The 27,998-nt window shown below is 51.2% G+C and overlaps 1 protein-coding gene and 1 long non-coding RNA gene across 9 annotated transcripts in view; one reads left to right on the top strand and one right to left on the bottom strand.

Annotated features, from left to right (window-relative positions):
- Positions 1–18,587, top strand: part of TRPV4 (transient receptor potential cation channel subfamily V member 4) — a 52,493-nt gene extending 33,906 nt beyond the window's left edge. For 4 of the 8 annotated variants that reach the window (XM_074007751.1, XM_045365907.3, XM_065524782.2 and 1 more), the window contains 12 exons: positions 538–678; positions 2,355–2,653; positions 4,577–4,756; positions 6,830–6,988; positions 7,294–7,386; positions 7,719–7,792; positions 8,491–8,656; positions 8,877–8,943; positions 12,592–12,908; positions 14,470–14,597; positions 17,231–17,352; positions 17,890–18,587. In XM_074007751.1, the coding sequence (XP_073863852.1) occupies positions 538–678; positions 2,355–2,653; positions 4,577–4,756; positions 6,830–6,988; positions 7,294–7,386; positions 7,719–7,792; positions 8,491–8,656; positions 8,877–8,943; positions 12,592–12,908; positions 14,470–14,597; positions 17,231–17,352; positions 17,890–18,047 (1,904 nt within the window). In that variant the 3' untranslated portion in view covers positions 18,048–18,587. Of the gene's footprint in view, positions 1–537; positions 679–2,354; positions 2,654–4,576; positions 4,757–6,829; positions 6,989–7,293; positions 7,387–7,718; positions 7,793–8,490; positions 8,657–8,876; positions 8,944–12,591; positions 12,909–14,469; positions 14,598–14,743; positions 14,943–17,230; positions 17,353–17,889 lie in introns of those variants that run through there. The other 4 variants (XM_074007749.1, XM_074007747.1, XR_012420603.1 and 1 more) reach the window with 3 other exon arrangements.
- Positions 4,259–5,302, bottom strand: LOC135966331 (uncharacterized). Its single transcript, XR_010579589.1, has 3 exons — positions 5,180–5,302; positions 5,016–5,077; positions 4,259–4,412 (listed from the first exon to the last, which is right to left on the bottom strand). It is a non-coding gene; the product is annotated as an uncharacterized lncRNA (long non-coding RNA).
- Positions 18,588–27,998: the final 9,411 nt, after the last annotated feature.

Below are 27,998 nucleotides of genomic sequence, written 5' to 3'. Positions count from 1 at the left end.
TTAGGTGTGGACGCAGAGCCAAACCTTATCAGTTGCCCAGGCTGGTATTGAACTGCTAGGCTTCAGCAATCCTCCTGCCTCAGCCTCCTGAGTAGTTGGGACTACAGGGGTAAGTCACCAGGCCCAGCTAATTTTTAACATTTCTATAGAGATGGGGGTCTCACTGTGTTGCCCAGGCTTGCCTCAAACTCCTGGGCTCAGGTGATCTCCCTCCTCGGTCTCCCAAAGCACGGGGATTACAGGCGTGAACCACTGCACCTGGCCTCCTCTAGGATTTTTAAGGCGTCTTATGAATCTAAAAAGTTCTCACATTCAGGATTCCACAAACTGGGTATCCTTTGGGCTTGAGATTCTGCTTCTGCGATGGATCCTGGGGAATATCCAAGGGCCTATTTGCTGCCCTTGGGTGTTGCTGGGCAGGAATCTGCCTGCATTTCCCACCCCAATTTCTACATCCTGCACCCCACCCCCACCCCCAGCAAGCCTGGCTGGGTCTCTGCCCCGCCAGGGCCCTGAATGACTGTCCCCTGTCCCCAGGTCAGACGGCCCTGCACATCGCCATCGAGCGTCGCTGCAAACACTACGTGGAGCTCCTCGTGGCCCAAGGAGCTGACGTCCACGCCCAGGCCCGTGGGCGCTTCTTCCAGCCCAAGGATGAGGGAGGCTACTTCTACTTTGGTAAGGAGGGGCGTGGTGGGGGCCGACAGCATGCTGGAGAAGCATGGCGGGAGATAGTGTGATACTGCTTGGTGTCTGCAGCCCTGACCATCCTCCAGACACCCAGGGCCACTCTGGCCATGGGCGCAGACAGCACTCTGGAGCACAGGCTGCACGCCGGTCTTGGTCACGGGGCCCTTGCCTCTGAGGTGTAAGTGCTATTGGGGAACTTGGCACCATGGACCTGGATTCAGATCCTCACTCCAGCCAGGCACGGTGGCTCACACCTGTCATCCCAGCACTTTGGGAGGTCAAGGCAGGAGGATCGCTTGAGGCCAGGAGTTTGAGACCAGGCTAGACAACATAGCAAGACTCTGTCTCTTTTAAAAATTTAAAAAATGGCTGGGCGTGGTGGCTCATGCCTGTAATTCTAGCACTTTGGGAGGACAAGGCAGATGGATCACCTGAGGTCAAGAGTTCGAGACCAGCCTGGCCAACAACATGGTGAAACCCCATCTCTACAAAAATAACAAAAATTAGCTGGGCATGATGGTGGGTGCCTGTAATCCTAGTTACATGGGAGGCTGAGGCAGGAGAATTGCTTGAACCTGGGGGACAGAGGTTGCAGTGAGCCAAGATTTCCCCATTGCATTCCAGCCTGGGTGACAGAGTGAGACTCTGTCTCAAAAAAAAAAAAAAAATTAGATGGCATGGTGTCATGTGCTTGTAATCCCAGCTGCTTCGGAGGCCAAGGCTGGAGGATCACTTGAACCTAGGAGTTCGAGGCTGCAGTGAGCTGTGATTGCACCACTGCATTCCAGCCTGGACAACAGAGCAAGACTCTGTCTTTAAAAAGCAAAAAGAAAACAACAAAAAAAGCCAAATCCTCACTCTGCACTTTCCAGGCATGTGACCTCACTTCCCTCACCTTCCCCAGCTGTGCAGTGGGGATCATGAGAGGCCCTTGGGCTGTGTTGTCAGCACCCAGCCTGTATTGTCTGTGTCCTTTAATCTGGTTTATGCTGGGACCAACATCACCAGGCCCAAAGCCCACCACTGCCGTTGTCATCGCTGGACTCATGAAATATTTTGAATCTTGCCCGTGCTTAAAGGCACTCATTATGTGCAGCTCAGGGACAAAGTCACACAAAGAATTCCATCATCGGCTGGGCACAGTGGCTCATGCCTGTAATCGCGGCACTTTGGGAGGCCAAGGGGGGCAGATCACTTGAGGTCAGGAGTTTGAGACCAGCATGGCCAACATGGTGAAATCCTGTCTCTACTAAAAATACAAAAATTAGCCAGGTGTGGTGGCAGATGCCTGTAATCCCGGCTACTCGGCTGAGGCACAAGAATTGCTTGCACCCAGGAGGTGGAGGTTGTAGTGAGCCGAGATTGTGCCACTGCACTCCAGCCTGGGCGACAGAGTGAGACTTTGTCTCAAAAATAATAATAATAATAATTCCATCATTGGATGTATCCAGTCCCTGACAGCCTCCGACTCGCATGGCTGTGCCCTTAACTAGCCACACCCTATCACCCTGGCATCACCCAGAGAAACGTGCAGTTCATATCCACTGCTGGTACTGTCTCCATCATCCTCAGAGTGCCACAGTGTCCATCCCCCGAGTGTCTGCAGGCAGAGTCCCACCCTGGGCCCCCTTCGCTGACCTCCCACCCTCCACCCTGGCCCATAGGGGAGCTGCCCTTGTCGCTGGCTGCCTGCACCAACCAGCCCCACATTGTCAACTACCTGACGGAGAACCCCCACAAGAAGGCAGACATGCGGCGCCAGGACTCGCGAGGCAACACGGTGCTGCACGCGCTGGTGGCCATCGCCGACAACACCCGTGAGAACACCAAGTTCGTTACCAAGATGTATGACCTGCTGCTGCTGAAGTGTGCCCGCCTCTTCCCCGACAGCAACCTGGAGGCCGTGCTCAACAACGATGGCCTCTCACCCCTAATGATGGCTGCCAAGACGGGCAAGATTGGGGTGAGTGTACAGCTGGGGGCACAGCTGATCCACCCACTTGTGCCCCTCTGCACACACACATGAGGGTCTGCTGCTGGTATTCATTATTGATATGTGCACACACCTCCCAACACGCCAACCCCAGTGTGCAGATGTCCCAGCTCAAGAACCTGCTATGGCTCCCTAGTGTCCAGCCAAGCTTCTTAGCTTCATCCCTGAGCCTCTTGCCTCATGTCACCCTAATGGATGTTCACCACTCCACCCCCACCAGCCAGGATGCGCCGCTGATAGGAAAGTGAGTCCCAGGGCTGTAGCCCAGCAGTGCTCCCAGCCTCGAACCTGCTGAGTGCCCCTGCCCTAGTTCCTTCCCCTTTCTGGGCTGCACAGCATGGGGCCTGGAGAAGGGTTTCTCAACTTCAGCACGATTATTTTGGGCGGCAGGTTCTTTGTGGTGGGGACCATCTTGTGCTTTTGCCAGACATTGATCTGCATCCCGGGTCTCTACCCACCAGATGCTCTTCCCTTACACTTGTGACCACCAAAAATATCTCCAGAACGTTGCTGAAATGTCCTCTGGGGGGCACTGTCACTGTGTTTGGGAACCAAGTCTGGAGTGCCCTAGAGGCAGGAGCACCTGTCCAAGCCCTGGGGCTACCACTTCCCAGTGCGTGACCTCAGACATCTCATCTCCCTTTTCTGTGCCTCAGTTTCCTTGTCTGTAAAATGGGGATATAAGAGTGCCCTCTGGTGTGGTGTTGTGACAATTAAATGCGGTATCCACATAAGGCTCTTAGGAAGGAGCCCAGGAGAGGCAATAAGTGCTCACTTACATGTCTGTAATGCCAGCTAGTTGGGAGGCTGAGGTGAGAGGATTGTTTAAGTCCAGCCTGGGCAACATAGTGAGATCCTAAATAAATAAAAACCAAAGTAAAAATAAATAAATAAAAATGTAGCAAAAATTACTGAAATTGCAATTATTCCAGGACCCTGAGGCAGTAGAAAGGCTCCGGCTTAAATCCTAGCTTCCGCTGGGCTCGGTGGCTCATGTCTGTACACCTAACACTTTGGGAGGCTGAGGTGGGAGGATCACTTGAGCCCAGGAGATTGAGGCTGCAGTGAGCTGTGATAGTGCCACTGCACTCCAGCCTGGGCAACAGAGCAAGAACCTGTCTCAAAAAAACCCCCAAAATCCTGGCTGGGCACGGTGGATCACGCCTGTAATCCCAGCACTCTGGGAGGCTGAGGTGGGTGGATCACCTGAGGTCAGGAGTTCAAGACCAGCCTGGCCAACATGGTGAAACCCCGTCTCTACTAAAAATACAGAAATATTAGCCAGGTGTGGTAGTGGGCACCTGTAATCCCAGCTACTCAGGAGGCTGAGGCAGGAGAATTGCTTGAACCTGGGAGGCGACGGTTGCAGTGAGCTGAGATCACACCACTGCACTCCATCCTGGGTGACAGAGTGAGATTCTATCTCAAAACAAAAACAAACCCCAAAATCCTAACATTGCCTGACCTTGGGCAATTCCCAACCCCTCTCTGTGCCTCAGCTTCCCTGTGTGTAAGCCAGGGAAGGAGTGGTAACAGGAAGGACCGCATATGATCGTCAGTATTATAATTCACATATTATTAAGATGGATTCATTGCTATTTTAATGGCACGAAGAACATATTCATTACAATTAAGATGTTGAAGGCTCATTCCGGTTCCGTCTGGCTCCAGCTGACTGGTTAAGTGTCTTCTGGAACACCTTTCATTTTTCCCAGCCTCCACTCCTTATCTGTAAACCAAGATAATAAGAGCAAGAATTAAACAAGATGAGGAAGGGGTCCTCCAGCAGCCGGTGCTCAGCTGTTTTCTGGGGAGGCGTCATGTGCTGAGCTGGGCCCAGCCCTGGGGACCTCTCCAGTGTGAGCCCCCTGACCCTCCTGGCCCCCTGTGTAGATCTTTCAGCACATCATCCGGCGGGAGGTGACGGATGAGGACACACGGCACCTGTCCCGCAAGTTCAAGGACTGGGCCTACGGGCCAGTATATTCCTCGCTTTATGACCTCTCCTCCCTGGACACATGTGGGGAAGAGGCCTCCGTGCTGGAGATCCTGGTGTACAACAGCAAGATTGAGGTGGGCTCCAGGAGAGGGCATGGGGTGCGAGGAAGGAGGGGCAGGGCTGGGAGCAGGGATGGGGCCCTGGGGCTGGGCTAGGGGAGAGAGCCTCAGCCTCTAGTGCCCAACGTGGTGGATCTGTTGGCTGACTGCAAGAGAAGGTGCCAATTAAGTGCCCAGAACAGTGTCTGGCATGTGAGGAAATGAGCAAGACTTGTGGGAAGGTGGACTTTTGGAGCAGGTAGGACTGGGTTGGGATCCTGGCTCTGTAACTTACATGCTGTGTGTCTCAGGACAAGTGGCCCCACCTCTCTGGGTCTCAGCTTCCTCATTTGTAACCTAGGGATAAGGATCATACATATCCCATGGGGCTGTTGGGAGGACCAAAGAGGTTAATTTTAGAATGGCCTGGTACAGAGTAAAGATTATGTCAGCTTTTACCATTCGTGGTTGTTATATGAACTTTTGAAAGCTCTTTTTTTCAGCGAGGCGTGGTGGGTTATGCCTGTAATTCCAGCATTTTGGGGAGCCAAGGTGGGCGGATTGCTTGAAGCCAGGAGTTTGACACCAGCCTGGGCAATATGGCGAAACCCCGTCTCTACAAAAATAAAAATAAAAATAAAAGTTAGCTGGGCGTGGTGGTGCGAGCCTGTAGTCCCAGCTACTTGGGAGGCTGAGGTGGGAGGATCACCTGAGCCTGGGGAGGTCGAGGCTTCAGTGAGCTGAGATCATGCCACTGCACTCCAGCCTGGGTGACAGAGGGAGACCCTGTCTCAAAAAACAAAACAAAACAAAACAAGCTTTTTATTTTTCTACTTAGCAATATTTTGTGAACATCATTCTGTAGTTTTAAATATTCTTTGGTAATATTGTCGCTGCATGTAAATGTACCATATTCAAATGAACCGTTCTGTTATTGTTGGTCGCTTGGGTTTGTTTCTGCCTGTAACTATCAGGAATAACACTACAAGAGCATCTCTGTGGCTGTGTTATTGCACAAATCATGATTATGGAGAAACTCAAGTCATTAAAGGGCTAGGAATCTATACAAAGGGAGCAGAAAATGCTGGGGACTGGGTGCAGGTGGTCACCCTTCTAACCCTGCCCTGTGGCTTACTGGTCTGTGAGCTTGGCTTCCTTGCAAGACCTCATTTCTCTTATTTTTTTAATTAGTGGCCACCTTGATTTAAATTAGTAGTGGCAGCAGGTTTAGCATCTCAGGTGCAAACTGATTGATTGGTAGTGTCTACCCAGGGAACTGTATGAATACAATTGTGCAGGGCTCAATTATTGATGGCTGCCCTGGGTTCAGAATTGGAGAATTGTGGTAAGTCAATCATTTATCATCTTTGGGCAAAAATTTCCCAATCTTTCTCTCTGAATCAGAATTTCTGAGAATGGAGGCCAGGATTTATACTTGCGGCAAGCTACATAGATGATTTTGCGGCCAACAGCTTGGTACTATCCACAGATTGGAGTTTGGGAACCATGAGAATAAATGTCCTTTTTTCTTTTCTGAGACGGAGTCTCGCTCTTGTCGCCCAGGCTGGAGTGCAGTGGCACAATCTAGGCTCACTGCAATCTCCGCCTCCCAGGTTCAAGTGATTCTCCTGCCTCCGCCTCAGGAGTAGCTGGGATTACAGGTGCCCGCCACCACGCCCGGCTAATTTTTGTAGTTTTAGTAGAGTCAGGGTTTCACCACGTTGGATAGGCTGGTCTTGAACTCCTGACATCAGGTGATCTGCCTGTCTCGGACTCCCAAAGTGCTGGGATTACAGGCGTGAGCCACCGTGCCCTGCCTGAAAATAAATGTCTTTTAAGGGACTTTCCAGTTCTGAGTTCTGTGACGCTAGAATAGGGCGGAAAGGCACATTGAGGCAGAATTGGGCAGAATCTCAAATGGTGAGTGCGGGAGCTTGGGGCTGATGTTCAGTATCTGTCCAGTTCCCCATGAATCCTTGAACGCAGCTGAGGAATGGATGGAAAGAGAAAGCGCTATCGGGGTGGAGGGTGGGGGAAAGCACAGCCGGGGCAGCCTGCCAGGACCCCCCACCTCAGGAAGGCAGCCCCTGACCACCCTGCCTCTCACAGAACCGCCACGAGATGCTGGCTGTGGAGCCCATCAATGAACTGCTGCGGGACAAGTGGCGCAAGTTCGGGGCCGTGTCCTTCTACATCAACGTGGTCTCCTACCTATGCGCCATGGTCATCTTCACCCTCACCGCCTACTACCAGCCGCTGGAGGGCACAGTGAGTGCCCAGGGACCGGGCAGGGGCTGGGGCAGGCACTGGCTGAGCCATGCAGGATGGGGGCACAACCTCGTCCCTCTGGGTCCCCTGTAGGAGGAACTGGAGAAGGTTTAGGAACAGGTTGGGGAGGCGCCCTCCAACATGCAGGGGTGGCCCTGAGCTGGGAGGAGGGGGACTCAGGAGCAAGAGAGTGAAGGAGGAGGCTACATGGGATCCAGATGTTTTGGGTCTGGGGGAACATCTGGATTGGGGGCCAGATGTTGGAGGGGCCGGGTGACGACCTGTGTGCCCTTGCTGCTCCCCAGCCACCGTACCCTTACCGCACCACGGTGGACTACCTGCGGCTGGCTGGCGAGGTCATTACGCTCTTCACTGGGGTCCTGTTCTTCTTCACCAACGTGAGTGCCTGGCCCCCGTGCCCCCCACTCTGCCTGCTCTCCTCTTCCTCTTCTCTTCCTGCACCTCTTTTCTCTCCTTCTTCTCTTCTCTCTCCTCCAAATCGTCCTTCTCCTTTCCTTCCTCCTTTTATTTTCCCATTTCTCTTCTACCTCCTCCAATCCCATGTTCTCTATCTCTGCTTTTTTCTCCTTTTCTAACAGGAAAGAGTCCTTTGTCTTTTCTCTGTACCAGCCTCTGCCTCCCTATCTTCTGTCCCTTTCTCTGTCTCCTCTTTCCTCTTCTCCTTTCCTGCTGGCCCCACCCCTTTCACGTGCCCCCTCCTGTCTTCCAGATCAAAGACTTGTTCATGAAGAAATGCCCTGGAGTGAATTCTCTCTTCATTGATGGCTCCTTCCAGCTGCTCTAGTAAGTGGAGGTCCCTGGGCCAGCAGGTTTTGGGTGAGGAAGGTGGGTTTGGGTTGCTAGGTCATCCAGATTCAGGAAAGAGGTGATTCTATTAGAATGAATCCACCCAACCTGGGCAGCTCTAACCCAAAGTCAGGACAAAGCCACAAACAACAGGGTTTTCTGGTTAAAGAAAAATTCTGATTGCTAGGGAGTTATCATATATACCATGGATAGAAATAATTATGCTGGTGAATGATTGCTAATGTCTGCCTGAAGGGCCATGTTAAGAATTTTGCACCTGTGTCTGTGTTTAGTGGGAAAGAGTTGGGATTGATTAATGATGTCTGCCTGGGACACAGGATGAGAGAGTTACTGCGTGTGTGTTACCTCTTCCACATTTCCCTTAGAGTTGGAGAACGATGAAATTCACTTAGCCACAAAGTCTCCACTGAACACCACTAAATCTGTCTTTAGCAATTCCAAGGGGCATCACTTCAGAATCTTGTGGGACCTCAGGATTAATTGCCAGCTCATTGAATGTTGTTGTTAACAGAAAGCTGGGGAACCCTGCTAATCCACTTTGTTTCTTTCCTGGGGGTCTAGAAGGCATTGGGAAGTCCTGATACCCTGGAGGGCTTGGAGGCTTGTCTCCCCCTCCGGAGCCTCATTGTCCCCTCTCCCCTCTGGCCTCTCTTGTGGTCTCTGCTGCACTGCAGCTTCATCTACTCTGTCCTGGTGATCGTCTCAGCAGCCCTCTACCTGGCAGGGATTGAGGCCTACCTGGCCGTGATGGTCTTTGCCCTGGTCCTGGGCTGGATGAATGCCCTTTACTTCACCCGTGGGCTGAAGCTGACGGGGACCTATAGCATCATGATCCAGAAGGTACGGGCTGGGAGGGCCCTCTGGACTCGTGTGTTCCTGGAGGGAGCCACACACACCACATGCACACTTATGCGCCTGCAGACCTGAGGATGCCGGGTACCGTGAGGGCAGGAGGCATGGTCTGGACACTGGGGTGGGACCAGGGTGGAGATGGAGAAATGGGGAAAGTGAGAAACCACATGTCTCCTGTTTGCCTCCATAATCCCACTGGGGTCTTTAGATCCTCTTCAAGGACCTTTTCCGATTCCTGCTGGTCTACTTGCTCTTCATGATCGGCTACGCTTCAGGTGAGCTCTGGGTGCTCAGGTGGGCCTGGCAGGGGTGGTGCAAGGACGGGAACAGTAGCCATGATATATTGGGGACAATAGCAGCCCTGCTGAGTTCTTTTTTTTTTTTTTTTGAGATGGAGTTTTACTCCTGTTGCCCAGCCTGGAGTGCAGTGGTGCAATCTCAGCTCACTGCAACCTCCACCTTCCAGGTTCAAGCAATTCTCCTGCCTCAGCCTCCCATGTAGTTGGGATTACAGGCTCCTGCCACCACGCCCCGCTAATTTTTTTTTTTTTTTTGTATTTGTAGTAGAGACAGGGTTTCACCTTGTTGGCCAGGCTGGTCTTGAACTCCTGACCTCAGGTGATCCACCCATCTCGGCCTCCCAAAATTCTGAGATTACAGGTGTGAGCCAATATGCCCGGCCACTGAGTTCTTATTTGTGTACCAGGCACTAGACTAAGTAACGTTTCCATTCTTGACCCCCAACAAGCCTGTAAGCTAAGTGCCTTTATTATCCCCTCTTATAGAAAAGGAAACTGAGGCTTAGGAGGGTTAAATAACTAGCACAAGTTCAAAAGCCAGTGAATGGTGGCTGGGTGCAGTGGCTCACACCTGTAATCCCAGCACTTCGGGAGGCCAAGGTGGGTGAATCACTTGAGGTCAGGAGTTTGAGACCAGCCTGGCCAACATGGCGAAACCCTGTCTCTACCAAAAAATACAAAAATTAGACAGGCATGGTGGCGCGCAACTATAGACCCAGCTACCCAGAAGGCTGAGGCACAAGAATCGCTTGAACCCAGAAGGTGGAGGTTGCAGCGAGCCAAGATGGCGCCACTGCACTCCAGCCTGGGCAACACAGCGAGACTCTGTCTCAAAAAAAAAAAAAAGAAAAAAAGCTAGTGAATGGTAAAACTAGAGTGTCAGCTATTGTTACAAAGGAAGCCACCTAAAGCTTAGTGGCTTAAAATAGCACCCACTTATTATTATTATTATTATTGTTTGTTTTTTTGTGGCAAGGTCTCTGTAGCTGAGGCTGGAGGGCAGTGGTGCTCTTGGCTCACTGCGACCTCTGCCTCCCAGGTTCAAGCGATTCTCTTGCCTCAGCCTCTCGAATAGCTGGGATTACAGGCGTGTGCCGCCATGCATGGCTAAGTTTTATATTTTTGGTAGAGATGGGGTTTCACCATGTTGGCCAGGTTGGTCTCGACCTCCTGACCCCAAGTGATCTACCCACCTTGGCCTCCCAAAGTGCTGGGATTATAGGCGTGAGCCACTGTACCAGGCCAACTTATTATTGCTTATGAGTCGGTGGGTCAGCTGGGTGGCTGTGCTGCCCTGGGCCAGGTTTGGTTGATCCCTACAGGCTCTTGTGCCTGTGGTCAGCTGGCAGGCTGGCTAGTATGGACTTGGTTAGAGGGGCTTTGCTATCTATCTTCCACGTGGTCACTCATCTCTGGCCAGCTAGCTTGGGCTTGTCCACATGGTAGCCTTAGGCTTCCAAGAACATGAGCAGAAGTGTTCAAGGACACCTCCTGGCATGGCATCACTGCTGCCTTACTCTGTTGGCCAAAGCAAGTCCCAAGGCCAGCCTCAATTCAACGGATGGGGAAATAGACGTCATTTCTTTTTTTTCTTGTTTTTGGGTGGAGACAGGGTCTCGCTATGTTGCCCAGTCTGGTCTTGAACTCCTGGGCTCAAGCAGTCCTCCCACCTCAGCCTCCCAAAGTGCGGGATTATAGGCACGAGCCACCGTGCCTGGCCTAGACTCCACTTCTTGGTGGGAGAAGCTGTAAAGCTACATTGAAGGGGCATGGATACATGGAAGGATAAAATTTAATAATTAAACTACTAGCCCAGGTATTTTCTTAAAGCCTGACATCAGCTCCCTTTGATACACCTTCTCCCTGATGTCACAATGCCACTCAGAAGCATTCTGGGACCTCAGTGGCATGGGCCATGAGGGAAGGACCAGGGACCAGGGCTGGAGAAACTGACCAAGTCCTTGGGCTGGTCCCTGAGGGGTGGGTGATCTGACATCAATGCCCAGCATCCAAAGGGGAGTGGCCAGCTCAGGTTAGACCCAGACACATTCACATCTGAGCAGGTTCATCTGGGGACGAGCCTGGCACAGGAATCTCATGAGGGTGATACTTTAACCCATGACGGTGGCCAAGGCTCTATGTGGATTATTGGGGGGAAGTGGAATTGTGGTTTTCACTAGGGAGATAGGGACAGGGTACAGCTTTCCCCTTCCAGGGATCACACTGGAAAAACTAGACAGTGTTGAGGATTCAGCAGTTTGGGATTCAGGTCAGCGATCTAGCCTTACTGCAGTCCTAGTTATTGAAACCGAGCAGAAACAAGGGTTAGAGTAGCAGCTGAGCAGTCAGCTCAGTCACAGGGCTTCTCCTTATAGGATGCACTAGATCTTGGTTCTGAGGCTGACATGACATAAACAGGACACACACACGCTTCTCTTCCCACACTTTGGTGCCCATAGCAGACATTACTAATGGATCACAGAACAGTTTTTCTGGTGAGTCCAGACAAGGTCTCAGAATCCTTCTCTGTTGAGAAGGTGCTATACAACTGAAGAGCATTAGCATATGAGTTGAAATCTGCATACTCTGATCTCTGGTTGCAGGCAATATGACATTCTATGCCCCACTGACTGATGGGACTGAGCCTTCTTCATGCTCCCCTCCCTGGCTGGTTTAGGGACAGGTTGTTGCTGCCAAACTGTGTTGAGAAGGAATCTGAAGCTTCACCTGGGCTTAGTAGGAAAGGAGAACCATGATGAGTTTGAGATGTCTGGAACAGGAGAGGCCCCTTAGAGAACATGGCTTCGGGGACAGTCAGGACTGGTGCCTGGTTTCAGCCCCCATTTTTCCTCTCTGGGTTGGGGTGCAGTGGGAAGCTGTCAGAGAGAGAGTCTGCCCCTGGGAATAGGGACATTCCAGAGCCCCCAGTACCTCTAAGAATGGTAGGTTGCATTAGGATTTCCCAACACTATTGACATTTGAGACCAGATCATTCTTAGTGGCAGGGACCATCCTCTGCATTGCAGGGTGTTGGGCAGCACCCCTGGCCTCCACCCACCTGATGCCAGTAGCACCCCCACCCCCAGTCGTAACAACCCAATATGTCTTTAGATATTGTCAAATGTCCCCTGGTGGGGAAAACTGAGACCCTCCCTGGACTAGATCCTGAAAACCTCTTCCCTCCCAGTAGCAGGGAACCACCAGGTTGTGTAAGGAGGGGTGAACTGTCCCAGGTTGGAAACAGAGCAGGTCAAAACTCCCATGCTTTTCAGTAGTGAGATTGCGCCTGTGAGTAGCCACTGCACTCCATCCTGGGCAACATAGCAAGACCCCATCACAGAAAGAGAGAGAGAGAGAGAGAGAGAGAGAGAGAGAGAGAGAGAGAAAACCTCTTCCTATCAGCAAGAGTTTATGGAAAGAGCAAAGGCTTCAAAGGCTTTGGGATCAGGAGGACCTGGGTTTGGTGTGGCTTGGCTGACGTGCAGGGTGACACAGGTCAGCGTGTGGGCCAGGGTGCTCCCCTCATTAGGCCTCAGCTTTCCCCTCCAGCAAATGAAAATGACACCCTCACCTCTCTGTGCGTGTCCTCACACTCAGCGAGTGCCACCCCCACCCCTCCCACAGCCCTGGTCTCCCTCCTGAACCCGTGTGCCAACTTGAAAGTGTGCAATGAGGACCAGACCAACTGCACAGTGCCCACTTACCCCTCGTGCCGCGACAGCGAGACCTTCAGCACCTTCCTCCTGGACCTGTTTAAGCTGACCATCGGCATGGGCGACCTGGAGATGCTGAGCAGCACCAAGTACCCCGTGGTCTTCATCATCCTGCTGGTGACCTACATCATTCTCACCTTTGTGCTGCTCCTCAACATGCTCATTGCCCTCATGGGCGAGACGGTGGGCCAGGTCTCCAAGGAGAGCAAGCACATCTGGAAGCTGCAGGTGAGGCCCCAGGGCCCCCAGCCCCATCCCACCGGCCACCCTTGTCCTTCTAAGGACACTCACCCGACTGGCTTCCTCGGCCTTCCATTCTGAGCAAGCCGTGTCTTCTCATTCTGCCTCCACTTCCCTGTCTGTAAAATGGGCATCAGAGGCTGCTGCTGACTTCCCGGAGCTGCCTCATGAATTTCGAGGTGGCTTCTTGCCTGGCCACCAGCAGTGGACTCAGATTCTCCTTGTGGTTCAGCTCACAGGACACAGTTGGCTCCACCCGGCATGACTGAGTGACTTCTGCCAGCTCAGAAAGTGCTCAGTGGCCATCAGCGTTTCAGCAGGTGTCCCATGCTGAGCCCAGGGGGCAGCTTTTATGCTTCAGCACGCCAGCACAGGGATGTCAGCATTCTCACGGGGGTCTTTTACTAGCAACCGTGAGCATGCTTCCTAGAGGAGAAACCAGTGGGGATAGGGGCTGCCTTGGCCCCGGGGAGCTGCAGCCTTTACTTCCCAAAAGCTTTCTATACAATCCTGGGAAGCGCAGGCCCTGGGATCACAGCCCTCCCAGGCCAGGTGCAGCCTCCAAACCTGGTGTCCTAATAAACAGTGCTGCCCCATGGCCCAGGAATACAGCACCCATATTTACTTTGACTGTGCATTTCAGGAAAATGGTGCAGTGAAAAAAAAAAGGCCCAAGGTTGTCCTCCCAGGACTGCGTCTGAGGGAAACAACTCCGGCCTGCTCTTAACCTTTATCTGTATTGCTTACTTCACTGGGCCTCAGTTTCCCCACTGGGCATTACAGGATGCAAACAGGGCATCCTGTGGGCTGGAGTGCAATGCACGCTCTTGGCTCACTGCAACCTCTGCCTCCCAGGCTCAAGTGATTCTCCGACCTCAGCCTCCCAAGTAGCTGGGACTAAGGTGTGCACCACTGCACCTGGCTAATTTTTGTATTTTTTGTAGAGATGGGGTTTCACCATGTTACCCAGGCTGGTCTTGAACTTCTGAGCTCAAGCGATCGGCAGGCCTTGGCTTCCCAAAGTGCTGAGATTGCAGGTGTGAGCCATTCCACCCAGCCTCAGACCATTATATTAAAAAAAAAAACAAAAAAACTGCAAATTTAAAAATTAAGAGTTTCCCTATGAAAATCCAGATTTCCGGCTTTTCTTGAAAAGTTGGAAGCCCCAGGCAGTGCAGGGTCCAAATTCCTGCCTGGGAGCCCTCAGGTGGGGTAAGTGGCAGCTACCCTCTTAAATGGGGGCATTTGCTCCCTGTTCGCCCCAGTCTCCACCCCTCCCTCATGTTCTCAGCACTGAGTGGCGACTGCTGTGTCAGTGTGATGGGGCTTGGACTGCAGCCTTTCTGCACCTGATCCTGTTTCACCCATTTGTTTTCCTGCCTGCCACCTGTGGGTGTTTGAGTTTCTACATCCTGTGTCTAGGGGGCGGTAGGAGTGTAAATGCCTAGTTCTGGGCCCACCCTGGCCGCTTGTCTCATTTCCGCCATCAGAGCGGCAGGCACGGGCTGTGAGGCTCACTGAGGTCCCTCCTGACCCTCCCTCTCCGCAGTGGGCTACCACCATCCTGGACATTGAGCGCTCCTTCCCCGTGTTCCTGAGGAAGGCCTTCCGCTCCGGGGAGATGGTCACTGTGGGCAAGAGCTCAGACGGCACTCCCGACCGCAGGTGGTGCTTCAGGTGAGGCTGGGGCAGTGGGGCCGGGCAGGCAGGGCGGAACCGTCCCCACTGGCTCGGGGCCCCTGCTGCTCCAGCGTCGTCTACCCATTGCAATTTCTGGAGCCACTGAGGCCCCAAGAGGCCCAAGCAGAGTTTATTTCCACCAGGCGATCTTAGGCAAGTTGGCCCACCTCTCTCAGCCTGTTTCTTCATCTGTGAAATGAGACAATGATCGCATGGGCTCCTAGGCTGGTGGTGCGGATTAGACAGGTCAGCACATGAGAAGTGCTCTGCCAGTGCCCGACGCGCATTGGGACACCACAGGCTCCCCTGTTCCTTGCTCAGCGGGAAGCAGAGACTTGGATGGTGGGTTCATTTCAGAGCATCACCCTCTATCTAGCAAACAGTGGGGTGGGCTCTAGTGCCTTGGGTGAAATGGGAAGCTGAGGAATCTGCAGTTTCCAGGGCTGGAGACCTCACCCAGCCCATCTGCAGAATGACTCTGTGTTCCAGAGGCACAGGGAGTGCCAGCTTCTTAGGTGAACCCCTTCATGAATCTTTTCTTTTCAGTTGATTCATTCTTTAAAGTGGTTGTCAGCATAAAGCATAAGCAGAATGTTGTTTGATTGTTTTGAGACGGCGTCTTGCTCTGTCTCCCAGGCTGTAGTGCAGTGGCACGATCTCGTCTCACTGCAAGCTCTGACTCCTGGGTTCACGCCATTCTCCTGCCTCAGCCTCCCGAGTAGCTGGGACTACAGGCGCTTGCCACCGCGCCCGCCTAATTTTTTGTATTTTTAGTAGAGACGGGGTTTCACTGTGCTAGCCAGGATGGTCTTGATCTCCTGACCTCGTGATCCACCCGTCTCAGCCTCCCAAAGTGCTGGGATTACAGGCCTGAGCCACTGCACCTGGCTGAGCATAAGCAGAATGTTTGGAGTCAGGCAAAGTCAGTTTCCTCGTCTGTAAAATGGGAACGATAACAGCACCCACCTCCTAGGCCAGCTGATCAGTTCAATTCCATTTTTTATGTTTGTTTTTAGAGGCAGGGTTGCTCAGGCTGGAGTGCAGTGGTGTGATCATAGCTGACTGCAGCCTCCAACTCCTGGGCTCAAGCAATCCTCCCATCTCAGCCTCCTCATGCCACCATGTCCGACCAATTTTTAATTTTTTTGTAGAGATGGGGTTCTTGCTATGTTGCCCAGGCTGGTCTCAAACTCCTGGTCTCAAGCGATCATCCCACCTCAGCTTCCCAAAATGCTGGAATTCCAGGTGTGAGCCACCACCCCCAGCCTCTGTTCAGTTTGAATCCAAAGCTCAAATCCTAGCTGGGTGTGGTGATTCACGCTTGTAATCCCAGCACTTTGGGAGGCCAAGGCAGGAGGATTGCTTGAGGTCAGGAGTTTGAGACACCCTGGGTAACAGGTGAAATCCCATCTCCACTAAGAACACAAAAACTAGCCGGGCATGGTGGCGGGCACCTGTGATCCCAGCTACTCAGGAGGCTGAGGCAGGAGAATTGCTTGAACCTGGTAGGTAGAGGTTGCAGTGAGCCGAGACTGTGCCACTGCACTCCAGCCTGGGGGACAGAGCAAGACTCTGTCTCAAAACAAACAAAAATGAATAGATAGGATAATATGTAAAAAATAAAAAAAGATAATATGTGAAAACAAATGAGTGGATAAACAAAATGTGGGTTATGCGTACAGTGAAATATTATCTGGGCCAGGCGTGGTGACTGTAGTACCAACACTTTGGGAAGCAAGGCAAGAGGATTGCTTGAGCCCAGGAGTTCAAGATTAACACAGTGAAACCCCATCTCTACAAAAAAAATTTAAAAAATTTAGCCAGGTGTGGTGGCATATGCCTGTAATCCCAGCTACTCGGGGGGCTGAAGTGGGAGGATCACTTGAGCCTGGGAGGTCAAGTTTGCAGTGAGCTGTGATAGTGACACTGCACCCACGCCTGGGCAATGGAGTGAGACCCTGTCTCAAAAGAAGGATAAAAGAAAAAATTTCTGCTTGGGGAAATGGAAGAGTTTTGGAAATAGACAGCAGTGATGGTCACACAATGTGGATGTGCTTAATGCTACTGAATTGTATACTCAAAAATGATTAAGATGGAAATTTTGTGTGTGTGTATACACACACATACACACACACAACCAATACACACACACACACACATACACACACACACAACCAATACACACACAAATACACACACAACCAATTTTTTTTTTTGAGATGGAGTCTCACGCTCTGTCCCCCAGGTTGGAGTGCAGTGGTATGATCTTGGCTCACTGCAACCGCCTCCCAGGTTCAAGCGATTCTCCTGCCTCAGCCTCCTGGGTCAGTGGGACTACAGGCCACCATGGGACTACGGGCCACCATGCCCTGCTAATTTTTTTTTTTTTTTTTTTGTATTTTTAGTAGAGGCGGGGTTTCACCATGTTGGCCAGGCTGGTCTTGAACTCCTGACCTCAAATGATCCACCCACCTTGGCCTCTCAAAGTGCTGGATTGCAGGCATGAGCCACCATTCCCAGCTTTGTTACGTAAATGTTACCATAACAAAAAAAGGAGGGTGTGCTGGGGATGGTGGCATAGGGAACATCTCTGTGGGGCTCCCCATGACCCTCTGCTTGGGCCCCACCAGGGTGGATGAGGTGAACTGGTCTCACTGGAACCAGAACTTGGGCATCATCAATGAGGACCCGGGCAAGAATGAGACCTACCAGTATTATGGCTTCTCACACACCGTGGGCCGCCTCCGCAGGGGTGAGTGGAAGGGTGGGTGCAGAGGGGAGCCCCAGTCCCTTCTCATCACAAGTTTGCTTTGAGCAGTCCTGCTCCTTTCCGGGACTCGGTGTCCGTGTCTGCAGAATGAGAGAGTGTGCCCCTGAGTTTCCTCTGCTGCCCGTGAGTGCCTGGGGTACCTCACCTACATGGCTTCATCCTGGCCATCCCTACTGTTGACATGAGCTGGCCTGGGGAGGGAGGACGAGCTCCTCAGCCGTGCCCATGTGGAGAAAACCTTCGTGTTTGTCCAGTAAGCTGTTAGCATGCAAGATGAAGCTGGAGAGGACACAGGCACTCAGGGCATTCGGCTCCAAGCTTGAATCCTGGTTCCTCCATTCTCTCCTGGGGAGGCACCTTGACCTCTCTTGAGCCCCAGTTTCAACCTCTGTAAAATGAGCATAGTCACACCCCCCCAACCCCTTCAGAGCACTGTGGAGTGCCCAGTACACAGTAGGCACTCAATATATGCACACTGTCTCTCCACCAACCCCTCCCTCTGATGTGCTCGCGGTGCAGATCGCTGGTCCTCGGTGGTACCCCGCGTGGTGGAACTGAACAAGAACTCGAACCCGGACGAGGTGGTGGTGCCTCTGGACAGCATGGGGAACCCCCGCTGCGATGGCCACCAGCAGGGTTACCCCCCCAAGTGGAGGACTGATGACGCCCCGCTCTAGGGACTGCAGCCCAGCCCCAGCCTCTCTGCCCATCCATTTCTAGTCTAGCCGCATTTCAGCAGTGCCTTCTGGGGTGTCCCCCCACACCCTGCTTTGGCTCCAGAGGCGAGGGCCCAGTGGAGGTGCCAGGGAGGCCCCAGGACCCTCTGGTCCCCAGGCCCTGCCTCCCCACCCTGGGGTGGGGGCTCCCGGCCACCTGTCTTGCTCCTATGGAGTCACATAAGCCAACGCCAGAGCCCCTCCACCACAGGATTCAGGCCCCTGCCCCTGCCTCTCCATTATTTATTTGCTCTGCTCTCAGGAAGCGACGTGACCCCCGCCCCAGCTGGAACCTGGCAGAGGCCTCAGGACCCCGTTCCAAGTGCACTGCCCAGCCAAGCCCCAGCCTCAGCCTGTGCCTGAGCTGCATGTGCCACCATTTTTGGCAGCGTGGCAGCTTTGCAAGGGGCTGTGGCCCTCGGCATGGGGCCGTGCCTTCTGTATGTTCTGTAGAGCGTCTGGGATTTGCTGGTGCTCAATAAATATTTTTTCATTGATGGTGGAGATGGCAGGACGATGGCGGGGGTGGGAGGGATGGTAACAGGCATGAGACTACATCGAGGGAGATGGGAGAGCTAGGAAATGCCTGGGGGGAGCCAGGGGCAGGGGTGAGAGTGAGGGCAGAAGTGCTGACCTGGAGGCATTTAGAGTGTTGGTGGTTGGGGGCTGGACTGGGTGGTTGTGATGGTGATGGTGGCCTGAGAGGTGGCTGAGGTGGCTGTAGGGAAGGTGGGGGTGGAGGGAGGGGAGGAGGGTGATGCTGGTGGGGGTAATAATGCTGGTCAGGGAGAGTCAAGTTGGCAGGGCAAGAGTGATGCTGGTGGGGGTGACAGTAGTGCTGGCTGGGGGATAATGATCCCCGTGGAGACAGTACATTTGGGCAGCGGAGAGTAATGCTGGCTGGGCGTTGACGATGCAGGTGCGGGGGCTCTGCTGCTCATCAGGGAACAGTCATGCTGGGAGTGCTGCAGGGAGGGCTGTCCTGCAAGTGGGGAGGCGTAGCAGTGGGCGAGCCTGGAGTGTCAGCAGGGGTACTGGGTGTGCATGCGGGTTGCTGTGGTGAGGACTACGCTAGCAGGGGCACATTGGCAGTGCTTGTGGAGGTGGGGGTCGTGGTGTTGCTGGCTGAGTGGGATGGTGCCTCCTTGAGGACTGCCTGCCTGTGTCTGTCCACGGGGCCGCATGCCACCTGGAGCTCTGAGCCATGAGCCAGAGGTGAGGCTGACCCTCTTCCCTTCTGTATTAGTCTGTTCTCACGCTGCTGATAAAGACATAGTCGAGACTGGGTAATTTATAAAGAAAAAGAGGTTTAATGGATTCATAGTTCCATGTGGCTGGGGAGGCTTCACAGTCATGGCAGAAGGTGAAAGGCACATCTTACATGGCAGCAGGCAAGAGAGAAGAGAGCTTGTGCAGGGAAACTCCCCTTCTAAAACCACCAGATCTTGTGACACTATCACCAGAACAGCACATGAAGGACCCGCCCCCATGATTCATTTACTTCCCACCAGGTCACTCCCACGACACGTGGGAATTGTGGGAGCTATAGTTCAAGAGATTTGGGTGGGGACACAGCCAAACCATATCACCTTACCAGGGCAGCCATTAGCCTGGGGTCACACCCAACACCAATCAAGTTCTGAGGCAGCTCCAGACCTCCTGGCATGAGGAGGGACCCCACAAACACCCACCCTGCTGCCCCCACCCCAAAGCCAAGGAAGCCACAGCCAGCTAGAGTTTCCCATGGCCTCCCAGCTCCGGGTCCAGCCTGGGGCTGGGATCTCACATCCTTCTGAAGCTTCAGTTGAGAAGAGCTTGGGTCTGGGAGGAGACCAAGGCCAAGGGCAGCTGCAGTGGAAAATAGCACGGGGCTTGGGTTGAGCAGTCCTGGATTTGCATTGGCAATGGATTATTTGGTTCAGGGAATGTTAGTTGAGTCACTTTACCTCTCTGGGCCTCCACCTCTTCATCTGTCAGAAGGGGAGAGTCAGTGGCAGGAGGGACATGAGTCTACCAAGCTCCATGAGCAGGAGGGAGGACTCAGATTATCATCAAGTCTGACCAGGGGGCTCCAACCCCTGACCTCCTCCTACATTGCTTTCCAGGAGCAGATTGTACCCCTCGTGGTCCAGGGTAGCCCAATTCTTCCCAGGGCTTCATGATTTTTTATCTGTTCCCACACCCAGACGGGGTCCTCAGCCAGCGCTCTCAACAGGCATCCCCAAAGCCATTCTGGTTAGATGGGTTGTGTCGAAGGCTGCGCCTGAGCCAGTCCCCATGTCCGGGTGACCGGGTGCTTCCTGGTGAACCTCCCCAGAACCACAGGGAACCCCAGCTAACAGTGGCAGGTCAGCTCTTCGGAGGCTGCAGACAAACATCTTTCCCTCAGGCCAGGCTCTGGGAAGGAGTAGCCAAGTGACTGAGCCCCTGGGGCTCAACTCTGAGAAAGGCAGTAGGTCTGGGGCAGAGAGAGAAACACTTTTCCTTTTCCTCTACTCTGATTGAAGTGAAAACACTCTTAAGTTGTTGCTGTTGGGCTTTTCCCCTGGGTTGGTCAGAAGACAAAATGGCCACCTGGATCTTCCCTTAAAGCTGGTTGTTTGGGACAAGGAGGGGGCCTATTTTTCCTCGGGTGCCCTCGAAACAAGCAGGGATAGTGAGGGGGGGATGTTGGCATGTCGGGGAATGTCCTAGAAAGCTCTGGATTTGGGCCAGGTGCAGTGACTCATGCCTGTAATCCCAGCATTTTGGGAGGCTGAGGAGGGCAGATCACCTGAGGTCAGGAGTTTGAGACCAGCCTAGCCAATATGGCAAAACCCCGTCTCTACTAAAAATACAAAAATTAGCCAGGTGTGGTGGTTGCCTGCCTGTAATCCCAGTTACTTGGGAGGCTGAGGCAGGAGAATTGCTTGAACCTGGGAGGCGGAGGTTGCATTGAGCCAAGATCTCACCATTGTACCCCAGCCTGGGTGACGAGAGCAAACTCTGTCTCAAAAAAAAAAAGAAACCAAAAAAAAAAACTCTGGATTTGGATTCAAGAGAACTGATTTGAGTCTTGCCTCAGGAACTCTTCTGGGTATTTGTGGGTAGATTAGAAATGCTCCCGAGCCTCAGTTCCCTTATCTGGAAAGTGGGCACAGGCTTTGTGATGATTGAGTGATTCCTGGGACCCTTTAAATTCCCCCAGGCAGGCTGGGCATGGTGGCTCACACCTGTAATCCCAGCACTTTGGGAGTCCAAAGTGGGCAGATCACTTGAGGTCAGGAGTTCCAGACCAGCCTGGCCAACGTGGTGAAACCCTGTCTCCACTAAAAATATGAAAATTAGGTGGGTGTGATGGGGCACCCCTGTAATTCCAGCTACTCAGGAGGCTGAGGTGAGAGAATTGCTTGAGCCCTGTTGGGGGTAGTTGGGGGGACGGTGGTGGAGGTTGCAGAGAGCTGAGATTGCACCACTGCACTCCAGCCTGGGCGATAAGTGAGACTCTGTCTCAAAAAAAAAAAAAAAAAAAAAAAAAAAAAAAAAAAAAATTCCCCCAGGCAGCAGTTGAATCATAGTCAATACCCAAATCAGTGAGGAAGAAGAGAGAATTGTGGTTGTAGTGTTCATATATTTATGTGATTTGGGCAGCAAGTAACAGAAAACTTCCACTGGCAGAAAAAAAAAGGATATTTATTGTGTCAGATAGCAGGATGTCCCAAGTTAGGGAGGATATTAAGGCTGGTTAATTCAGGGTCTCTGTGATTCATTAAGGACCCAGTTCTGTCCCTCATGTAGTCCTTCAGCATTTAAGTATGGATTCCAACCAGGCGTCAGGCTCTGTGCGAGGCAACGCAATGCCTGGTGTGCTGGCTTTTTCGTCACGCCAGCTTTCCTCAAGAACACAAGATGGCGCCCTTGATCCAGACATTACATCCAGATTCAGCCTCATTCAGTAGAAGTGAAGACAGCTCTTCCTTTCTCTTTTTCCCTGAAGTGTCCTAGCTGGCCTCTCCTCTTGTATTATTGACCAGAATTGTGTCATGTGTCCCACGCTTCGGCCAATCAGCAGGCAGGAAACAGCAATTGGCCTAAAGAAGGAGATGGCAATATGGAGGAAAGAAGTGACTCCAGCCGGGTCTGGGTTCTATGAGAAAGAGGATGTGGGAATTGATATTGCCTAGGCAACCAGCAGCATCTACTACAGTCCTTTTTGAAAATGTCCACCCTTCACCCCAATATTGTCACCAAGAATGGCTGTGGCTCATTCTGGGTCTGTGAAGAGGTCACTTCTCTAGGGGCAGATGGGATGGGCCTGCCAACAAAATCAAAACACCCTCCCAACTCAAAGAGACTCAGTAACTTCTAAGGTGAGTGTTTAATTTATTTTCATTATTTTATTTTATGAGACGGGGTCTTAATCTGTCACCCAGACTGGAGTGCAGTGGCACGATCTTGGCTCACTGCAACCTCTACCTCCCAAGCTCAAGCAATTCTCTTGCCTCAGCCTCTTGAGTAGCTGGGATTACAGGCGCGTGCCACTATCTCCCAGCTAATTATTTTTACTTTTTTATAATGAAATAATTTTGGCTATGAATTTTCCTATGAGTACACTTTTAGCCCTATAGTAAGTTTTCCCAACTGTGATTTTTCTAAATATTTGATGATTTGGATATTGATTATGACTCAATAGCTGTTTGGGGGAACTTAAAAATCTACAAGTCATTGGGATTTTGTTTGTTCCAGTAAAATCTTAAAGATGACCTTTCCCGGTGTTCTCAAAGTGTGGGACATGCACTGGTGGTATGCCAGAATATTCTCAGGTGATACAATGGACATAGGATCACACTTAAAAAACCCATATTCTCTTTTCAGTTCTCTGTATTCCCTGACTGTATCAAGGTCTCAGTATGGTGCTTCTGTATTTAAATGCCTTCCCAACATTCACTAATCTTTGTTTTCAAATAGAGAGAAGCCTTAGGCTCAGAACCTCTGGAAGGACATGGTATCTAGGAAGAACTTAAAAACATTTTTAGTGGCTGGGCATGGTGGCTCATGCCTGTAATCCTAGTGCTTTGGGAGGCCAAGGCAGGTGGATCACCTGAGGTCAGGAGTTCAAGACCATAAGGACTCAGGAACTACAAAAAATAAAATAAAATAAAATTTAAAAATCAGCTGGGTACGATGGTGTGCACCTGTAATCCCAGGTACTCAAGAGGCTGAGGCAGGAGAATCACTTGAACCTAAGAGGTGGAGGTTGCAGTGAGCCGAGATCGCGCCACTGTCCTCCAGCCTGGGTGACAGAGTGAGACTCTGTCTCAAAAAAATGATAAAATAAAAAACATTTTAACTTCATATTATTTTTAGAGTAATAAAGCCTTTTCTTTATGGCAAACAATACAGTTTTCTAGATAAAGTAGTGGTCTCAAGTGTAGTTTACAATAAAATCATTTAATAATAAAAATATAGCTTATAAAAAAGAATACTTAGATGATTTAAGGAACTATATTAAATGAATAAATGTTCATGGAGAAAATGATGACTATGTTCTAGAAATGACTGATATTTGGGAATTATTAATTTATCCCAACCCTATATCCAAGCTTGATCCCTTTTCACTACCAAGCCTACACCTCTCTATTTGCATACTTCCTGTGACAGGAGGTTCATCGTCTCTGAAGTCTGTAAAAAAGTAGCATCCTTAGTTTAGTATCTGATGCCCTTCTTCTTTCCCCTGCCTTGTGTGCCCTTCTCCAAGACTGAGCACTTTGGTTCCTTTAGCCACTCTTCAGGTTATCATTGCAGCTACCAGTTGTGGCGTGCCTACTGTGTCTGACACTGGCATTCAGTCTCTCTAAGACTGAGGAGGCGCGGACACTGCAAAAGGTCACACAACTAAGTAGATGAAGTGGGATTTGAACCTGAGGCAGTAGTTCCAAAACCCCAGGCCCTTTGCCCACATGATCTCATTTCATCTTCTGTGTAATCCCGGAAGGTAAAGAATAAGATATTTTTTTCCCTTCTTGAACAAGACACAGAGATGAAGTGACTTGTTCAAGGTCACCCAGTTACCTGATGAGTGTGGATTTGAATCCAGATGTCATCTGACTCCAAAGATGCCAAGCTAACCTTCCTTTGCCATGAACTCTTACCATCTTCCCCACCCCAATTGCTCAGTTCTGCAGAAGGTCTCTTCTGTCTTTTTGAAGGTAAATACTTCCAACAAATGATAAAAATTCACCTGCATTCACTGAACCCTTCGAGTGTCCCAGGCTTGATCTTACTTCTTCTATATATAGCACCTCATTGAAGTCTCACGGGGATTCTATGCAGTTGGCACTCTTAATTATCCTTCCCACCTCGGCCCCATATTAGTCATGGTTTGGGGGGCACAGACTTGTGACAGCAAGTCTGAGTACACATTGGCTCATATTACTGAAAAAGACTAGGCATGTTTGGCTTCAGGTATGGCTGGATTCAGGGGCTTGAATGAGGTAATCAGGACTCAGTCTCTCCATTATGTGCCTGTCTCTCAGCTCTGTCTTCCTTTATGACAGCTTTCTTCTTAGGCTGTCCCAAGGTGTTAACCCCTGGAAGCTGCACACTGACATCCTACCAATTTAACAATCTTAGAGAAAAGAGCTTCTTGTTCCAATCATCCCAGCAAAGTCCCAGGTCCCTGACTCTCACTGGACCAACTTGGGTCATGTGTCCACTCCTGAACCAATCACTGTGGCTTGGGAAGCAAAGTGCTCTCTGATTGGTCAGACTTGAGTTCTTTGGCCATCTCCAGAGCTAGGGGTAGTTAGCTTCTCCCAGACCCAGGGGGCTGAAAGTGGGGAACGGCAGTGCCCTGAGCTAAGTTAGAATGTTGAAACCTGTGCTAGATGAAGTCAGCTGCCCCAAATCCCCACTCCTCCCTTTATCTGTGCCCTTTGCAGTCTAACTTTGTGATGTCCTCCCACCGCGGGCAAAGCATAATTTCCCACACCTGGGCTTGACCACGTGACTTGTCTTGACCAATGGGATGTTAGCAGACATGCCAGGGCCAGCCCTCGGGAAGAGGATAAGAGACACCCAGGCAACCTAGCTGAGATCAGAGCAACCCCGCAGCGGCATGAGAAATGAATGTTTTTGGATACCATGGGTTTTTTATTTTGTGTGTGTGTGTTTTAAGTGCAGGCAGCAATAGCTAATGGATACAGACACTAGAAGAGAGAGTAAATAGAACACGGGCAAGCCAAAAAAACTAAATGTCTACTATATTCCGTATTATAGATGAGGAAACAGGTTCAGGGAGGTGAAGCCTCTTGCCCAGGGCACCTGGCTGCTAAGCGGTGGAGTTGGGACCTGAACCCAGGCATTCTGTCCTCAGAACGCGTGCTGGAGAGAAAGCACTCTGGTCCCTGGGCAATGAGAGGTAACGAGGCCAGACCACTTCTGCAGTGAAGGCCCTGGCTGTTGCCTGTCACTGTCACGGAGCTCTCAAGCCTGTCAGCATTCACTGAGAGCCTCATACCCCTAACTTGATTCCAGCAAGGACTTCTTATTGTGCGCATGTATGTGTATTTAATAATGATAAGGCACTTGTATGTCATATTTGACAGGAGGGCTTTTTTCTTCCCAAGTTTAAAGCACTACTAGGAAAGAATTAGTGCTACTGGAGGCAAAAACAAAGGGACCCCATCAGAAAAGACAGTCTCTGAAACTCTGGGATCTTAATTGAACAATTACCTCTTATGCCTGTGAATGGTTCATTATTACATGCCCTGTTATTATTAGCTGTTATTATTGTTTTAGATGAATGCTGGGAATTTTGTTTTAATCAAAAGCCATATTCAGCCACACTGTTCATCTCCCCACAAAATGCACGCTTCTGACATTTCCGAATGTGATAATGTCGTAGTCGGCAGTCAGTCCCTGCACCTCGCCCAGATAACGGTGTACTTGGATTATTTCAGTTGTCTGGATGGAGCAGTTAAATACTCCAGCCTCTGTTCATGCTGTTATTAATTTTTGGCTCCCTGGTGAAGCATTTATATAATAATCTAGCACCTCCTTTTGTTCTTTAGGAATCCAGTGTCACTGGGGACAATGAAGTGATCTTTGTTCATCCCAAGCTTTTGAGATAGAAATAAGAGGGAGGGCACTGATGGGCCAGAGGTCAGGATGGGAGAGGCACTGAGTGGTGGAGACCCAAGCCCCATGATTGAGGGGTGGAAGGCTGGCTCAGGAGAGGCCAGGCTGGGAATCTTGTCTTCTTAGAGGGAATCAGAGAAAGGGGGAAGCAATATGGATAAGGCATCTGCCATGTATTAGATACCGTGCTCAGTGTTTGGCATTCATAATCTCAGGAACCGTGTGCGCGAGCTCATTCTAGTGTTTGTACCATCCTAGAAATCATGCCTCCTCGTCCTTACAACGCCTGAACCAGTCACCATGACTCTCCTTCCCTTGCCAGGTATTGGTATGGGAATAGTCATGTGACCCAGTTTTGCCCCATGAGACAAGTGGGGAGGTCTGCTGGGGGAGGGGGAATTCTGGGAAAAGTTTCTGGGAAAGTAAGAGAAATCTAGGGAAAGAAAGACTAGCCTCTCTGTTGCTGGTCACTATTGCATCCGGATGTGATGCCTGGAACTGCAGCAGCCACTTTGTGCCCCTGAGGGGCCTTGACAGAACAGAAAGATGAAAAGGACATTGGCCCCTGATGACGCCATTGAGCTGCTGCATTAACCAACCGTGGGGCCACCCTGCCTTAAGGCTTTTTATGATTATTCCAGATAATAAATATTCTTTCTCATTGGAACCAGCTGAGTCAGGGGGATTTTCTGTTATTTGGCCCAAATCATGCAGATACAGGTACAAATTTGTATCCCCATTTTATAGATGAAGAAAGTGAGGCCCAGTCAAGTAAACGCCCATGGCTGAGGACACATAGCCTGGATGTGGTGGAGTTCAACCTTTCTAGGGGGTGGCAGGATTTTTTTAAACTACTTAGTGTTTTTGGCCTTTCCAAAAAGCAGGCACACATTCCATTTCCCCATAGCAGCAGGCTGTAATGGCTTCTAACAGGTAAGGGCAGGAGAGGTTGGGGTTTGGAGCAGGGACTTAAACCCAGGTCCGCAGATCTCAGCTTAGGGTCTTCTTAGCACCTCAAGATTCTTAGTGACATTAGAGAGTCCCCGTTGCTGTTGGCACCCCTTAGTTTTGGGGATACGCTCCCTGGATCCCACAGATCTGCCCTTGGCTAGCACAGGGTGGGGCTGCTGAGGTCCTGGAGATTGGTCACCAGGGGCCGCTGTTGTCACACTCAGGGGCCTCCTCAGAGGGGTTCAGAAGGAAGCTTGGAACCTGGGGATGTGGTCAGGAAGACCACCTGTGAGCGCCCTATTGGGTGTGCCCTGAGGGTTTGAGACAGGAAGTATCCCATCCCCACCCTCGTACCCTCACCCCAAGAAGGAGAGAAGGTGGTCTTGACTGCCTCTGGAGAGTTCAGGACCAAATTGCTGTGTGCCCTCAGGCAAGTTGCCTCCCCTCTCTGAACCTCAGTTTCCTTTCTTGCAAAATAAGAGTACTCATCCCTACTTCTCAAATGTGGCTTCCTTCTCTTCCCTGAGGGCCTCACCCGTCTTTTGTGCCTAACTCAATACGATGGACAGGACCAGTTAGGGTGTACTGGAAATGAGACCCAGCGACTCCAGGTCAGGGTTGGGTTCCAGTCCTTGCTCTGCCACATACTCATTATGAGTCCTTGCAGTGTAATTGGGGAAGCTGAGGTCCAGAGAGGAGAAAGGACTTACCCATTTTCCCCAACTGCAATAAGAGGCAGGACTCAGTATTTCCTGAAGTCCTCTTTGTTCCATGGGGTACAAATAGATGGAAACAAAAACTTAGGTGGTCAAAAAAGTTAGGGAAATGCCGGGTTAAAGCTAA

This window comes from Macaca fascicularis, chromosome 11, assembly GCF_037993035.2.
Source record: "Macaca fascicularis isolate 582-1 chromosome 11, T2T-MFA8v1.1".
NCBI classification, from domain to species: domain Eukaryota; kingdom Metazoa; phylum Chordata; class Mammalia; order Primates; family Cercopithecidae; genus Macaca; species Macaca fascicularis.
Note: the sequence above shows the minus strand (reverse complement) of the source record. Positions and strands in the feature narration are given on the sequence as shown.